Source organism: Perca flavescens, chromosome 8, assembly GCF_004354835.1.
Source record: "Perca flavescens isolate YP-PL-M2 chromosome 8, PFLA_1.0, whole genome shotgun sequence".
NCBI lineage: Eukaryota > Metazoa > Chordata > Actinopteri > Perciformes > Percidae > Perca > Perca flavescens.
The window spans coordinates 32,893,618-32,909,895 of NC_041338.1; the positions used below are offsets into that span (position 1 = coordinate 32,893,618).

General features: G+C 42.0%; 2 protein-coding genes across 4 annotated transcripts in view; both read right to left on the reverse strand.

Annotated features, from left to right (window-relative positions):
* Positions 1-1,598: 1,598 nt before the first annotated feature.
* LOC114560473 (histone H4) lies at positions 1,599-1,966 on the reverse strand. Its single transcript, XM_028585866.1, has one exon. It carries the CDS (start codon positions 1,956-1,958, stop codon positions 1,647-1,649), a length of 312 nt encoding a protein of 103 aa, XP_028441667.1. The 5' UTR covers positions 1,959-1,966; the 3' UTR covers positions 1,599-1,646.
* A 3,580-nt stretch (positions 1,967-5,546) lies between these two features.
* LOC114559813 (plasma membrane calcium-transporting ATPase 1) overlaps positions 5,547-16,278 on the reverse strand; it is a 49,726-nt gene continuing 38,994 nt past the window's right edge. For all 3 annotated transcript variants that reach the window (XM_028584745.1, XM_028584746.1, XM_028584743.1), the window contains 7 exons: positions 14,629-14,735; positions 13,982-14,173; positions 12,742-12,955; positions 11,716-11,927; positions 11,014-11,121; positions 9,544-9,732; positions 5,547-6,533 (listed from right to left, as the gene is read on the reverse strand). In XM_028584745.1, the coding sequence (XP_028440546.1) occupies positions 6,153-6,533; positions 9,544-9,732; positions 11,014-11,121; positions 11,716-11,927; positions 12,742-12,955; positions 13,982-14,173; positions 14,629-14,735 (1,403 nt within the window). In that variant the 3' untranslated portion in view covers positions 5,547-6,152. The remainder of the gene's footprint in view (positions 6,534-9,543; positions 9,733-11,013; positions 11,122-11,715; positions 11,928-12,741; positions 12,956-13,981; positions 14,174-14,628; positions 14,736-16,278) is intronic.

The following is a 16,278-nucleotide window of genomic DNA, read 5'->3' on the forward strand; positions in this document are numbered from 1 at the left end:
AAATTTTGAAAATTACAAAATTGCATCTGGGCTCCAATTATTCAATACTGCCATGGTGTTCTCTCCCTCGTTCCCCCTAACTATGCCCCCCACCCCCACACTCTAAACCATCAGTTGCACCTCTGACCCCAAAGTCTATCAGTTTTTCATTTTGGTCCATATGCAGTTAATGACCTGCATATTCCATTCCATAGATGAAGCCTCATCCTAAACACAGCAGGAACCCCACAGCGCTGCATGCTCCTCACTCTTCACCTCCAGCATTAACACCACGGTAGCTGGGCTGGTGTCAGACAATGAAGAGACATCTGGCTGAGTGGTGTGAGGACAACAACGTGGTCCTCACACCTCTGAGACAAAAGGAGACGGTTATTGACTTCAGGAGAACAAAGTAGAAAGTCCTCCTCCTCCTCCCGAATGTCAACCGCCACATCAAGACAATAACAAAGTCAGCTTACAGTCACCTTAATCCTCGTGTTGTCTTCCTGTCGACTGTGCAACTCCTTTTGAATGCGCTGCAAGCTCTGCTCTCCTAAGTAGCCTACCGCGAGCTAATTGTTTCCATACTCTAATTTTAAAAAGCATATATTGATATCATTTTTTTCCCCCCTTACATTACTTTTACACTTTTAGTTTACACTTTTACTTGAGTAAAAAGCTTGAGTTGATACTTCAACTTCTTTTTAAACCCTAGTATCTATACTTCTACTTGAGTAATGAATGTGAATACCTTTGACACCTCAATAAATACAAAAGATATATGCCATAATGTAATTTTTTTTTTTAACAGAGCACTGAAGTTAGGTTCACAGTGAGGTGGAGGTAGAATATATAGAACTATAGAGTTTATCACCAGAGAAAATGTGCAGGAGTGCATTTCAGTTCAGTGTGAAAAATATTTCATCATGTTTTGTAGTTCAATAGTCTGACTGCTTGAGGGAAGAAGCTTTTCCTCGTCCTGGAGGTGCTTCTACCTCAGGGTGGGGGTCAAACTCATTTTCCCAGAGGGCCACACACTGGAAAAAGAGGATCACACCAAGGGCCTGACATGGACAGTTTGACATAGTTACTGCATCTCTTTTTTTTGGTAAAAATTTTGGTAGCTTTTTTCCTTATTTTTGTTCCATTCTCAGACATTTGTCACCTTTTTGTAAATGTGTTGCTTTTTCTGACATTTCTACACTTTTTGTTGACATGAAGCCCATCAAAAGTCATCGTAGAATTTAGCAAATCAAGCAAGACAATGATTATATTTTTGTTTCACAGCCTGAGAATTAAACTCTGCTTCTGGGAAAGTCTCACGGTCTAATCGGAACATAACTAGGAAGGCCAAAATTTATTGTGCACCGAAATTGATATACGGGCCAGATCTAAACCTGCAAGGAGCCAGATTTGGCCCGCGGGCCTTGAGTTTGACACGTGCTCTACCTGATGGCTACAAGCAAACTAAGCTGCCTTGCCTTGAAAACCGAGGTCTTAAAAACACATTTTAAAGACAAGTTACAACAAGACACTAATACAATGTATCCAACTGCTTCTGATGGTTAAGTTGTACCGTTAAATATTATTTAGATCAGAAAGCATCTCTTTAGAGTAAGTTGGTGGCTCTTAAAAGAGCCGTTGTGTTTGTCTCGGGCTGAACCGATTTAACCTCCGAAACCGTACAGGGTGCGGCCCTGCCTCTTCAGAGCGTAGACCACATCCATGGCGGTCACAGTCTTCCTCTTGGCGTGCTCGGTGTACGTGACGGCGTCACGGATCACGTTCTCCAGGAACACCTTGAGCACGCCGCGGGTCTCCTCGTAGATCAGACCGGAGATACGCTTCACGCCGCCGCGACGAGCCAAACGGCGGATGGCGGGTTTGGTGATGCCCTGGATGTTATCACGGAGAACTTTACGGTGGCGCTTAGCGCCGCCTTTGCCGAGCCCTTTGCCGCCTTTGCCTCTTCCACTCATGACTGCTTCTCTGGATAGTAAGGAATGAATGAACTGAACGAGACTGAACCGGCAGTATTTACAGCTACTCTGCGGACGTAATAGAAGACTGTCAGCACCAACTTTATGGGCGGTGCCAAGACGTCGGCGTTGTGACGCAATTCTGGACAAGAGCCGCCCTAAAATAGCATTTGCGCGCTACGATTGGCCAGGCGTCCCTGGTCCGCGGGAGGTAACGGGACCCGATTGGTCCAGGTCAATCGGCTATCCTCACCTTAACTATTTGGGGGGTCTTTCGTGTCCCAGCGTCCAACATTTATTTCAAGTAAACAGGAAGCGTTTTCTTACATTTCTTTAACATTTTCTGTTTTTTAAATTTTTGATATGAAATTCAGAAAATTTTTTAACGTGATCGTTATAAATCCGTAAAAACTCCACAAACACGAACTGAAACTTCCACAGTTGATTACTTACGCTAAGACAATTATTTATTGTAGGATATTACAAGTTTTCTGAAATTTAGAGATTGGCATGGGGTAGGCTACTTTCCATAAAATCCTCTCTCAATGCAAATCAAACCAGCTATTAGGCTAACTGAAATAAAACCATGCCAATCTCTAGGTATGGTGAAGGGTATGTGATGATGTGGGGGGCTATTTTAATTCCAAAGGCCAAGGGAACTTTATCAGGATGCATAATATCCTGGATCTATCAAATAACTGGCCTTTACAAATAAACATCTGCCTGCCTCTATGGGAATTTAACATAGGGGTATGTATACTTATGCCTCCTGTACCTTAAGGAAGAACATCTATATATTTACGATACATTATTCATTCACAAAGAAAATTGGTGTCTTTAAATGGTCGGATTTTTCCAATTTTTAATTAAGGCTTTAAGATCAATTTCCAAAAGATGATTTTTTATTCCTCTTTTTAGTCAAGTCATGTAAACTTTGGAGCAGCACTGTATATATAAATCTACACTCGCAAATAGATAAAGTGTAGTCAAATACACCTCCATGTGTATTGCGGATGTTTTTTACACCAGTCTGAAAGAAGACATTCAATGGAAGCAAAATAGCACAAAACCTCAAACTTGAAATATTTAGTTTCTGCCTGTAGCGTCTCCCCTTAACGGGTTCAAACTGCTCTTTCATGGTTTTTTGTACAGCACTTTGATTTGCCTTGTTGCTGAAATGTGCTGTATAAATTAAGCTGCGTTGACATGAGTTATATAGACATGATACGTTAGCATGACGTGTGCACCACGTAACAGACATCACATTGTTATGACGATACTTTGTTGTTTTTTCGTATCAGGAATTATAAATCTCTGTAATACTTCTGTTGGTTTTGTCTACGTTGTGGTAAGTTGTGTCCAGCAGGGGTGGCTGCTGCATCACACATATAAAACATATAAACCTAGGATGTGGAAGGATGATATAGTTCTTCTCTTTCAGTAGATTCACATTTTATTTTTGGCTGCAAAAAATGGAGCATAGAAGTTGTCTTTTTCCACATGAAACAAACATTTTCAAACAAACAATCTGCAAACTTGCAGGTGACAGAGCTGTGTTCTAGGCATACCTTAAAAACATCTATTAGAAATAATCAGAAACTCGGTGTGCAGTTTAATAGGAACAACTCGCTCAAACTAAGTCAGTCTAATCTAACAGTCCTTCACTAGATTGTTTAGTTGGTGCTGCTAAATACAGGGCTGTTTTTCTGACACCATGAAAACTTTTTAAACTTTTTAGAGATACGTGGTTCTCACAGGACAGCGACGCTCCAAACATATGATGGTCTTATAGAATATGATGCATTGCTGGAGATTGAACTACCCAACAGTACACAGAGGAGTTAAAATGAGAACAACCTTAAACATCTACAGCAGTAAAATGCAGCATACACATTACTGCAGCAGGAATATTAATCCAGAACCATCAGATAGAAGAGGCAAACTCATGACAGGGAACATTACACTGCACAACCAGTAGTTTCACTTTTCATAATTCAAGTACATTTTGTACGCTGCCTCACATCAGAGGAAAAGTGATCACTTTAAAAAAAAAAAAAAAAAAAAAAAAAAAAGAGGGAATGACCTCACAACCTTTTCTTCCCGACTCCAAAACTGGACCACCGGCCAACTGTTGAGCCTCGTTCAGCCTGAAAGCCTGTTAGTTAAAGTCATATTTCACCGGTCGGATTTTTTGGTTTTAGATTACGTGAATGTTTTAGCAATTCCTGAATAAAATAAAGCTTTTTATTTTTTTTTTAAATTGTAAAGTTATGACCTTCTCTTTGTGTTTATTTCTTGTAAAAGGACTGCTCATTGGATTACATTTTTAAAAATATATTATATAAGTTTTGAAAATTCCAATGTTATTTTATTCTGGAAATATTTCAAGTTTTTTTCTTCATAAATTCCAACTTTATTTTTTGTAATTTTATAATGGTTTTCTTGATGTATGACTTTAAATGTTACCCCTTTATCCCCACAATATCAAACATTATTTTCTTGAAAAATTATAAAAACTTTATATCTTCTCCATTGAAAATGAAAATGGTGTTAAAATTACGAATGAAACAAATTTATTCGAAAAATTACTGAAAATTCTTTTCTTTACTCTCATGGTCTTACAATTTTAAATATTATAAATAATAAATATCTGTAACTTTTTATTTTTATACTATTAAAACTTTTTTCCTCATGGAACTACGATCTGGAAATACTTTTTCTTGTAAAATTATGATAAAACACGTTAGAAAAACTCCTTTGTGAGTTAAATAAGGACTTTCATCTGTAGATTATTTAATTGGGTAAATATTTCATGGATGTCTTTGTATTGAATTTCTGTCAGATCCTTTGTGATAAGCCTAAAGTTGTGCCTAAAAACCAAAATGACAGAAGACTGATTTACTTTGTTTCTGTTCTAATGTTTTCATCCCTGATTGTCAGAAATAAATCATTAGAGGTTTAAATGTGAGCTGAAGCCACCACTGGGGCTGGGCAATAGGGAGAAAATCAGATATCACAATATTCTTGACCAAATACCTCGATATTGAGGCAATATTCTAGGGTTGTCAATTGGTGCTTTGACAAAATATCTTCACTTAGATTTTAGATAAATAATCATCAGTAATGTGGACATAATGATTAAGTGGGTAAAGGCAAATAATAGAACAGTTTAAACAGTCTGGTAAGTTCAGAAAATGACATAACTTTACTGTAATGCAGCCTTAAAAACCAGGAAAAGACAACACTTATGTCATATTACGATATCCAAAATCTAAGACGATATCTAGTCTCATATCACGACATCGTTATAATATTGATATATTGCCCAGCCCTAGCCACCACTGTTGTTTCTTTTACTCTTATTGGAAACCTTTGATAGTGGGAGACTTGTGTATGATGTAATAAATAAGGTGGAGCCTGAAAGGGGAAGGATCTATGATTTCATACAGTCATCAGGAAGGAGGCGGAGCTTCAGCACATTGATATCGAAGACAAAAGCGGAATCGGACGTAACGTTTTCTTCTCCCGTCTGATGTGAAGCTGCGTCACAAACAACCTTCTCTGGAAGTGGTTGCTTTTTTTTTCTCTCCCCCTTTCTCCAAAACGTTAAATAACTTTTGGTTTGACATCTTTTGAAACGACAAAAACCTAAAACAGCTTCACAAAAACACTAGAATAAAATCCAATGACATTTACTCAAAACATTTCTGTCTAAACACACATCTCTGTAAGACCCCCCCACCCCCCACCTTTATTAAAGCCGGCTGACTCTAAACTAACTTGACACAAAACTAACCCGACCGCTCCCGTCAGCTGAGACTACGTCTGAACACCAACATCAATATATTTACAGATCAGAAACTGATAATTGATCGATCACTTCACAAACAAACTCTTCTCCTAAACAACAAACGCAGAGTTCATCTCTATTAACAGAAAGAAGGAAACGTCAGTCTGTGTGAACACACAGCTGCCGCTCAGCACACATCAGCACAAACACATCTGGACACATCTCTGCTTCCTGGACTCTAAAAACAAACAGCAGGCGATCTCCTGACGAGAACCAATCAGAAGAGTCTGTTTTAAAAAAAATGTTTTTTTTAAAAACGATCTCAGAATAACCGGTTAACTCTCGCCGTAAAAACCCAGAATGAACAGACCACGGTAACAGGAAGTGGTCGGGTCAGGTCTCCTTCAGAGTGAGGTCTCCAGGCTGTGCATCGGGCTCCCCGGACACGGCGACAGCCCCGCTGAGTTGGGCGCGATCATGCCGGGCAGCGGGGCGCTGTGCTCCGCGGCGGCGGCGGCCGTGCTGTTGTTGTTCTGGTTGGGCGAGGCCGGGGGGGGCGGCAGCGTGGACAGGCCGCTCAGCTGCGGCGGGAGGACCATGGAGTTCCGTTTGATGGGAGGGTCGTCCTCGCACTCGGCCTCGTCGATCAGCGGGATGTGGTTCACCGAGTCCTCCATGCGGAACTCGGGGTGGCTCATGAAGCTGTGGATGGAGCTGCGAGACTCGGGCGTCTCCAGACCTTCGTAGGGAGACACGCTGTCTCTGAAGGCGTTCACCACGCGGATCTGAAAGAGACGAGGGGACAAAAAAAATAAACAACCAGTCAGCTCAGGGTTTAATGTGTGGAAGGATTGTTCCATCGGTGTCTTCTTCTCAACGGTGTCCATTCTGGATCATAGTCACAGCTTGCTCTGATACAAACGTACATCAGAGCAAGCAGCAACATGCATCTCAATATCTCATATCACGATAACGATATAATATTGATATATTGCCCAGCCCTAGCCACCACTGTTGTTTCTTTTACTCTTATTTGAAACCTTGGATAGTGGGAGACTTGTGTATGATGTAATAAATAAGGTGGAGCCTGAAAGGGGAAGGATCTATGATGTCATACAGTCATCAGGAAGGAGGCGGAGCTTCAGCACGTTGATATCTAAGACAAAAGAGGAATCGGACCTTAACGTTTTTTTCTCCCGTCTGATTTGAAGCTGCGTCAGCTCAGGGTTTAATGTGTGGAAGGATCGTTCCATCGGTGTCTTCTTCTCAACGGTGTCCATTCTGGATCATAGTCATAGCTTGCTCTGATACCAACATACATCAGAGCAAGCAGCAACATGCATCTCAATGCCTCCAAATAAACTTCAGTTTGACTGAAATCGTTTCACACATTTGTCTCTGAGTCCAAACTTAAGTCGACAGACCTTAGCCTCCCTGATCAGAGGGAAACACATATCACAACTAGAAGAGCCCTCTGAGGGCCCTGTCTGGCACCCGGGGCAGCGTAAAGCCCGACGCAAGTGTCTTTTCTAGTTTAAGACTGACGCAGCTGTCAGTTTCACGTCCAGCACCCCCGCCGTTTAAATAGAAAATGCACCTGCGCCCATCTATGAGCCCATGGGCGTGCTGGTCTTACAGGGAGGTGTGTTCAGGTGCATCCTTGGAGTGCTGGTCTGACAGGGAGGTGTGTTCAGGTGCATTCTGGGCGTGCTGGTCTGACAGGGAGGTGTGTTCAGGTGCATTCTGGGCGTATTGCTAACTTGAGGCAGTGGGAAGTGATCGCGTCATTGACCAACAAAAACCTGGTCTAAAGTCAATAACGCAGCATTTCATTGTTATTTTAACAGCAAATTAGTTAGATACTCCTAGGCTTATGCACATCACACGCACACTATGCTTGTTACACACACAGGGAAGCGCAGCAGCACACACACATGCAGAAGATTACAAATACAAATATTTCTGTGCAAATCCACCATCATAACAGCAATGCCACAAACGCGCCTGGCTTTTAAAGGGAATGGAAGACAACACTCTGATTGGTTGATTGCATGTTACACCCAAAACACACCTCTGAAATAATGAAGACTAAGTACAACCCTTGTGAACCATGCACCCGGCACACGGACCCTTTTTTCCGCCGTCAAACTAGCAAAAGTGGATTTGGACACGCCCTAAACTCCGTTTGTCCGTCTGACAGACCAGTGGATAACCAGCCACTGCAGATAGTTCTCCTAACCCTCCTGGTGTTCTCGGGGCAAAGTTGACCCATTTTCACAAAGTTCCTATATCAGAAATTTGGGTTTCTTTCAACCAAATTGTCAAAAAAGATAACGAGGATGGTTCCATACAACGCTCTTCACAAGTAAATAATCAGTTAACTACTTTTATTGAATTTGGGTGTTTTATTTAATTTATAGAATTCAAAAAAAGTGACTAAAAAGTGCAGAAAAAAGAAGAAGTGACAAAAGCGTCGGGAAAAGTGACAAAAACGTTGGGGAAAACGACAAAAGTGACGGAAAAGACGACCCAAATGTTGAAAAAAAGTTTTTATTTAAAGTGCACATGCTCAGTAGCTAGGTAAAGACTACTAGCCAGTCAGAAGCAGAGTATGAGGGCGTGCACGCTAGCAGCTAGGCTAGCATTATAACGTGTGTTACAAAGTGACGCACATTCGTCTCTGAAGTAAAGGCTGAACTACAATAGAGCTGTTTGGAGCAGTTTGTGAACAGTGTTTTCTGTTGGAGATGGTAAGTCCCTTTGGGGAGACTTTGGCTTTTTCACTTTGTAAACCTATAACGTGGACAAAAAAATACAGTACAGGCCAAAAGTTTGGACACACCTTCTCATTCAATGAGTTTCTTTATTTTCATGACTATTTACATTGTAGATTCTCACTGAAGGCATCAAAACTATGAATGAACACATATGGAATTATGTACTTAACAAAAACGTGTGAAATAACTGAAAACATGTCTTATATTTTAGATTCTTCAAAGTAGCCACCCTTTGCTTTTTTTGATAACTCTGCAAACCCTTGGTGTTCTCTCAATGAGCTTCATGAGGTAGTCACCTGAAATTGTTTTCACTTCACAGGTGTGCTTTGTCAGGGTTAATTAGTGGGATTTTTTCCCTTATTAATAAAAAAGCAAAGGGTGGCTACTTTTAAAGAATCTAAAATATAAGACATGTTTTCAGTTATTTCACACTTTTTTGTTAAGTACATAATTCCATATGTGTTCATTCATAGTTTTGATGCCTTCAGTGAGAATCTACAATGTAAATAGTTATGAAAATAAAAAAGGAAACACATTGAATGAGAAGGTGCGTCCAAACTTTTGGCCTGTACTGTATATAACACAATAAAGGAAAGGGAAAAAGCCAAAAAGCATAATATGAGCACTTTCAAAATTTTGACCCAGAAAAACAAAAAGTTGTCAACGGGAAGACAACACAAGGGTTACATTTCCATAAAGGATTATAAAATAAACAAATCCTGCTTTACAGCTAGAAATAAACCGCACTGTGCAGACAGCTGATTGGTTAGAAGAAGGTCCCTCTGCCATTGGCTACAGCAGTTAATCCAGTGAAGTACTTTTCTTTTTTTTTTTTATATTTTGTTTGGACATTTGAAAAGATTTATGTAAAAGTGATGTCTATGCGGAAAGATTTTGGAGACTTAAGCTGCTTGTAATGATATTCTGTACGTTGTTTGTCAGAGTCCCATTTCCTGAATGTCTTCGTCAGCGTGGACACGGTTTATGAGAACATTTCCTTTTGAAGGAGGAACCGTACCTGCGTGGAGATGCGGTTGAGGCCACGGCACCAGAGCACCTGGCCCCTCTTCAGCTCCATCTCAGCGTGGTCGATCTCGTCCTGGTCCTCCATCTCCTCCATCTCCTCCTCGGGGATCTCCTCCTGCTGCGTGCCGTGACCAGCCGTCTTCAGGAACCTCAGCCAGCGCGTGGGGATGCTGGACACCAGCTGAGAGGGAGGGACAGACACAAACATTACACCCCAGTCTCACACACACACACACACACACACACACACACACACACACACACACACACACACACACACACACACACACACACACACACACACACACACACACACACACACACACACACACACACACACACACACACACACACACACACACACACACACACACACACACACACACACACACACACACACACACACACACACACACACACACACACACACACACACACACACCAACAGCGGCACTTCCTGTTCCCTCAACATGTTACTGACCGTTTCTATTGTCTAATAATGATGGTCAGCTACAGAGAGAGATCCAGGTCGTCATTTCTATTTATGCCCCTTGTTTTATGAGTATATTTGATCATATTTTACTAAGAGCGCCCTTTTTTAATTCACTGTTGATGTAAACTCTCTCCTAGTTTTCTTTAAATCCCTTTACGGTGGAATTATGCTCATCCAGCTGCTGGAAGGCTTTTTGGATGAAGCCTTTAGAGAAGTGTTGAGTTGCATTGAAAGATCTTTAGTTCAAAACCAGCTGTTGTTGTGGAAATAGTCTGGACCAATGGAATTACATTTCCAGGATAAAGTCTGTCATTCCGATGTCGGGTTTTATCCCTCACCTTCCGCTCTCTGTGGGTTTCTGTTCTCAAAAAATCCCTTCACCGCGGTAAATAACAAACTTCGAGCTAGCTACACGCTCAAAACAGCAAGTTTTGAAGTAAAATTTGGATCGTGCAACAAGGCAGGGAATGATTGTCAAGATTAACAAAGAATATGTTCCCGGCGTTTCATTTCTAAATGGGTTTGGGACTGACTGGTGGGATTGCTGTGGATGAAGTACACACGGAGATAGACTGGTAAGAGCTAATGAGGTTTAACCATGTCTCCAGCTAATTTAAATCGCTCACGTTACTGTATTGTGTGAACAGTTAACTGCATTACATGTTGTACGCAGCGTTTTCTTTTGCGGGGTGAAAATGTTCCACCAAAAGAAGTTCCTTCCCAGATTTTAAAGAGCCATCGTCGCTGCTCAAGACTATTGTGATTTGGTTTAGAGAAATGCAAACAACCCAGAGCGGGTTCTTTTATCCTACCCCACAATGCATTTGTGGTGTAGCCTCAGCGCTGTGGAGTGAAATCTGGCAATGCGAGACTATTTAATCACAACGTCCGTCTGGCTAGTAACCTCTGAAGTAGGTCACCCCCCCACCTCCCATCATTTCCTGTCTGTGATGGTACACGGTGTCTCACCTGTCCCCACAGGAGGCTGCCGACACCCAGGAAGACACACCACAGCCACTGATCGAGGCTCAGCCGCACACAGCTGAACGGTTTACCACCAAACTGCACGATGACGACCTGCAGGGGGAGAGAGTGACGACATCATACAGGTACTCTTTTAGCTACTTTTTTACCCCCCTTTTCCAGTGTAAACCTGACCCGGTGAAGCGACCGCCTCGGCCCCTCACAGGTAACCAGGGTTTCCCGCAGCACTTTGCAGCTAAGACGGCCGCCTAAGCAACACACGGCTGCCGCCTTAACTACATTGTAAAAAAAAAAAAAAAATAAAAAGTATACGAGTGATATCCGCCGTGTTACTGTCCCGTTTTCTCCCTTTCATTCCAAATCACACCGCAGACAACCGGCAGGTGGAGGCGGGTTCGGACATACACGCCGCTGTGGACTGGTGTCCGTCTCGCAAGCAGTTTCAGGAGAGTGGCTGCATGTGTCCGACAACGCACAGAACATTAACCGGTACAAGCCTACAGCTGTCCGCGGACAAAGAGTGCGGAAAATGGGTCCGAGCCTCCCGGACAGGTGAACTGAGACTCCGTTTCCTGCTTGTCGGTCAACGGTTAAAGATTGGTTAACATTTCATTGTTCAATCTTTTGACGGCAAACCCCACCTACCACCTTAACCAACACATTCTCTACCGGGAAACCCTGGGTTACCTGTATGATGAGGGTTCCCAGGACGATGGAGCAGAAGATGGGGTTGTTGAAGATGCCCTCGAAGACATTCCTCTCGCCGTGAATCTTGCGGGCGTTGAGCTCGTTGAAGATCTGCATCAGGACAAACGTGTTGAACACGATGGTGTAGTGCTCCGAGGGCGGGGCGTGGAGCGGGGCGTTCCTGCCACTGTCGAGGTTAAACAACTTCTCGCCTGCGAGAGGGAGAGTCAAAGAGAGCAGGGGAAGAATTCAACTAAATCTCTTCGCTGGGGCTGCAACGAACAATTAGATTATTTTCTTGATAAATGGATTAGTTGTTGGCTCTATAAAATGTGCAAAAATGGTGAAAAAATGTTGATCAATTTTTTTCCCAAAGCCCAAGATGATGTCCTCAAAGTTCTTGTTTTGTCCACAACTCAAAAGATATTCAGTTTACGGTCACAGAGGAGTGAAAACCAATAAGTACTGCAATAATTTATCAGTTACATGTTATTTATTCACTGCTGCTACTTATATTCACACTGTACTTTATTTATGTTGACACAGCACTAAAATAGCATTTGTACAATCGATTGTTTTAGCAACAATCTTTTTAACCGAATCTCATATTTTAACCTAATGTCACTTTACTTCTACTTAACTTTTTTTATTTCTTGCACTGTAGCTTTGTTATTTTTATACACTTACTGACTAGCTTTTTTCTTACACTTATTTTTACCTTGAATCTGACTGGGAGCAACTGCAACTTAAAAGTATTGTGATTCTGATGATTGAGAAACTAGAAAATATTCACATTTAAGAAGTTGCAATCAGAGAATTTTTACTTTTTCAAAAATAGTTGGCGATTAAGTTAATAGTTGACAATTAATCAAGTCATCTTTGCAGCTCTATTCTCCATGCTTTATGATAAAAATTCCATTCATTTACACACCAATAATGAGTTAATGATTATTTTAAGTGCTTCGTAGTTAGGATATTTTTTTGACTTTTTCACACGTTAGGGGAAGCTTTGGTGCCTTCACTGACCTACGAAGAGCAGGGTGAAGATAACAGTCAATTGGTAGACGGCATGTCCCAGGATGTTCTTCATCATAGTGCGGGAAATGAGCGGCTTGTCTCGGCCGTACGGGCTCCTGAGCAGCAGCGCCTCGGTGGGCGGCTCGGTGGCGAGAGCCAGTGAAGCGAAGGTGTCCATGATGAGGTTGACCCACAACATCTGCACAGCTTTCAAAGGAGAGTCCTGGAAACACACACAGAGACACACACACACACACACACACACACGGTCAGTGGCTGTCAGCAGAAAAAAAACCTCTATCTGGAGCTTCAGATCTTTTTCACGTCATTTTTAAACTATCTTCAGACTAAAAATTATCTTCAAAATGTAGTCTTTGACAAGTCTCTAGAGTCAAATTTTTTTATTCACTGTTTTTGATTTTAGAGGTAATATTGATTGTATGTCATTTTATGCTTCATCTGTTGTGTTGAAAAAAATAAAATAAAAGAAGAGATTTCTAATTTAAAAGACATGTTCTCAGTCTGGTGTAGCTCATGGGTCATTTCTTGGAGAGCCCCCTGTATGCATTCAAACAGGCCAGGATACACATGATGTGACTGCACCGGCTTTTCAAAATAAGGTGTTAGCAAAAATATACACAAAATACTGTACATATAAGGCAAAATATTAATTGGATTTTATCCACAGAAGTATAAAACATGTTACCTCCATCCTGTATAAATTAAAGCAAATCAATGATGACAGATATTACTTTATTCTTTGATTTTGGGTGGCTAGAAGAAAACCTTGACAATTACTACATTAAGGACAACTCAGACCATATAGAGATTTAAAATCAAGCATTTCTACTGTATCAATTTGGCGAATCAACAAAACTGTCTCACATTTGTTCACCTTGATTATCTACATTTCTAAATAGTCAAGGTTCTGTTAAACACATTTTACCATGAATGATATGTTTGAGTTCAGGTCATCTCTGACTACATACAGACTCAAAATTAAGCATTTCTACCGTATCAATTTAGAGAATTGCCAAAATGTAGTATTTTCAGTAGATGAGACAGTATCTGAGAAGGACACTATTTGTCTCGTGTGCAACATATGAGAAAGGGCAACTTCAGACACTGTCCGCACCGGATTTGTCGGACATTGTCCAGACAGCTGTCAGTTGGACTGGACTAGACTGTTAAGCCACTGTTATTTTGTCCACCCCTTATGTAGGCGGCGGCGGCGGCCGGTGGCTCTGACCTGTGTGATGCAGGCTCCGGTGAAGGCCACGATGACTGCGACCACGTTGACGGTGAGCTGGAACTGCAGGAACTTTGAGATGCTGTCGTAGACGTTCCTGCCCCACATCACGGCCTTCACGATGCTGCTGAAGTTATCGTCTGTCAGGATGATGTCAGACGCCTCCTTCGCCACGTCCGTCCCGGCAATGCCCTGCAGAACACAGCATGTAGGTTAGCTTACAGAAACCTTGCACTGAACCTGGCTGCGAGCAAGGGTTTAGACCAGGGCTGGTTCAGGACTCCTCACATAGGTCAGATCTGTCCGACATCTATCTGTCAGGATCAGCTGACTATCAGTGGATCCCCTCATGTTTTGACAGTCCTTTAACCTCCTGGCTGCTCTGGATCGGAACATGATAGAAACATCAAAAAACGCTTAAATAACCTGACAGGGCAGGGCCACAGCAGAGGACACCAGGAAATTCACCAATCATCTGGACATTAGTTTGGTTTCTTTTAATTTGAAAACGTAGAAATTGCTAACTAAAAATTCCATCACCATTATTAATGCACTGATAACTTTATTTTCAGTTTCATAAATCAAATCATAAATGTTACAAAGCTGGCTAGAAGCAGCAGTTTGATGACATGAGCGACAAGCTTTACCATGGCGAAGCCGACGTCCGCTTTCTTGAGGGCGGGGCCGTCGTTGGTTCCGTCTCCAGTTACCGCGACAACCTGCCTCTTCTCCAGCACAGTGCTGTCGATGATACCTGAGAGGACGACAGACACACAGCGGAGACACACTTATGGACCAGATGAGGATGAAGAGGAGTCCGAACTCAGACCGATCTTAAAGTGCCCATATTATGAAAAAAAAAAAAAAAAAACACTTTCTGGGATTTGGGGTGTTATTTTGTGTCTCTGGTGCTTCCACACGCATACAAACTTTGAAAAAAACCCATCCATGGTGTTGGAAAATTTAAATGATTATAATGTGATTTTTTTCAAGGACCTGTACAAAAAGATTTTTTTCTTTAGTCTGTAGGATGCAATTTGTAGGCAGGAGCACCACAATACTAAAAAGGTGCTCTAAGTGATGCGTTTTTTAGGCTACAACATTTTTTGTCACATACAGCAAACACAACGAACCATAACAAACAGTGTTCCAGCCAATAACCGACAAGTAGGAGCTGGTTGAGCCATCACTGCAGCAGCGTTAGCACGTAGGCTACTTCCACAATGCGTATTCATGACTCAACCAGCTCCTTCTTGTCGGTTGTTGGCTGGAACACTGTTTGTTATGTTTGGTGGTGCAGGTTGGCACAGTTTGTTTTTGTTGCCGTTTGTGGAGCCAGAGACCACGTTTTTTTACAGTGTGTTCAGGGGACAGCCAGCTAGCGGATAGTGAGGAGATGCTTGCTGTATGTGACGAAAAATGTTGTAGCCTAAAAAACGCGTCACATCACTTAGAGCACCTTTAATTCAGAAGTGTTTGACACGTTCTGCCTTTAACAAACATTGCGCCTCCCCCCCCCCTTGCAATATTCCCCTCCCTGAGATAGTCAATATTGCGATTTCAATAAAATTGTGATTAATTGTGCAGCCTTTCCTATCGTCAACTGATCTGCTGCGGAGGAAAGTCTGGCTAGTCCACTCAGCATTCCGGGATAGGAGAAAAACATGCTCTGGTTTATTGGCATTTCTTTAAACCAATCACAATCATCATGGGAGGCGCTAAGCTCCGCACGGCGCCTCTGCTAAATAGCCTCAGGAAGGAACTTGTTTTGGTGGAACAAGTGTACGTTCAAAAGTTGTTTTTAGTCGTGCAACAGAAAACTCAGATTGGACAGATAGTCTAGCTAGCTGTCTGGATTTACCCTGCAGAGATCTGCGGAGCAGTTAACCATAGTCCTCACAAATCCACTGGAGTTTAGAACGCCAACACAAAGGAAGAGAAAGGTGAGAGACATCAGGCCTAAAAGAGTGACATCCAGCGGAATTTCCGTCGGCAACGGAGTAATCCCAGAAGTGGAACGTCGAGGATATAGACTACTAGAGAGTGACTGAAGAGAGCGAGTGTTGTGAGAACAAAGCAGTGAATCAGAGAAATAAAACATGTTCTCTGTGTCATCTCAACTAGAAATGCTACTGTAGAAGTATCTCATCATCACTCATGCTATCCACTTTCACATTTAGACGCAACAAATGATATATCCAGCTACAAAAAAAGCCTGAAAGTCTAAAGTTAGAACAGAAGTACAAAGAGTCGTTGCTATGAAGATGATACGGTCTCTTCTTATCGCATTGGTGTAA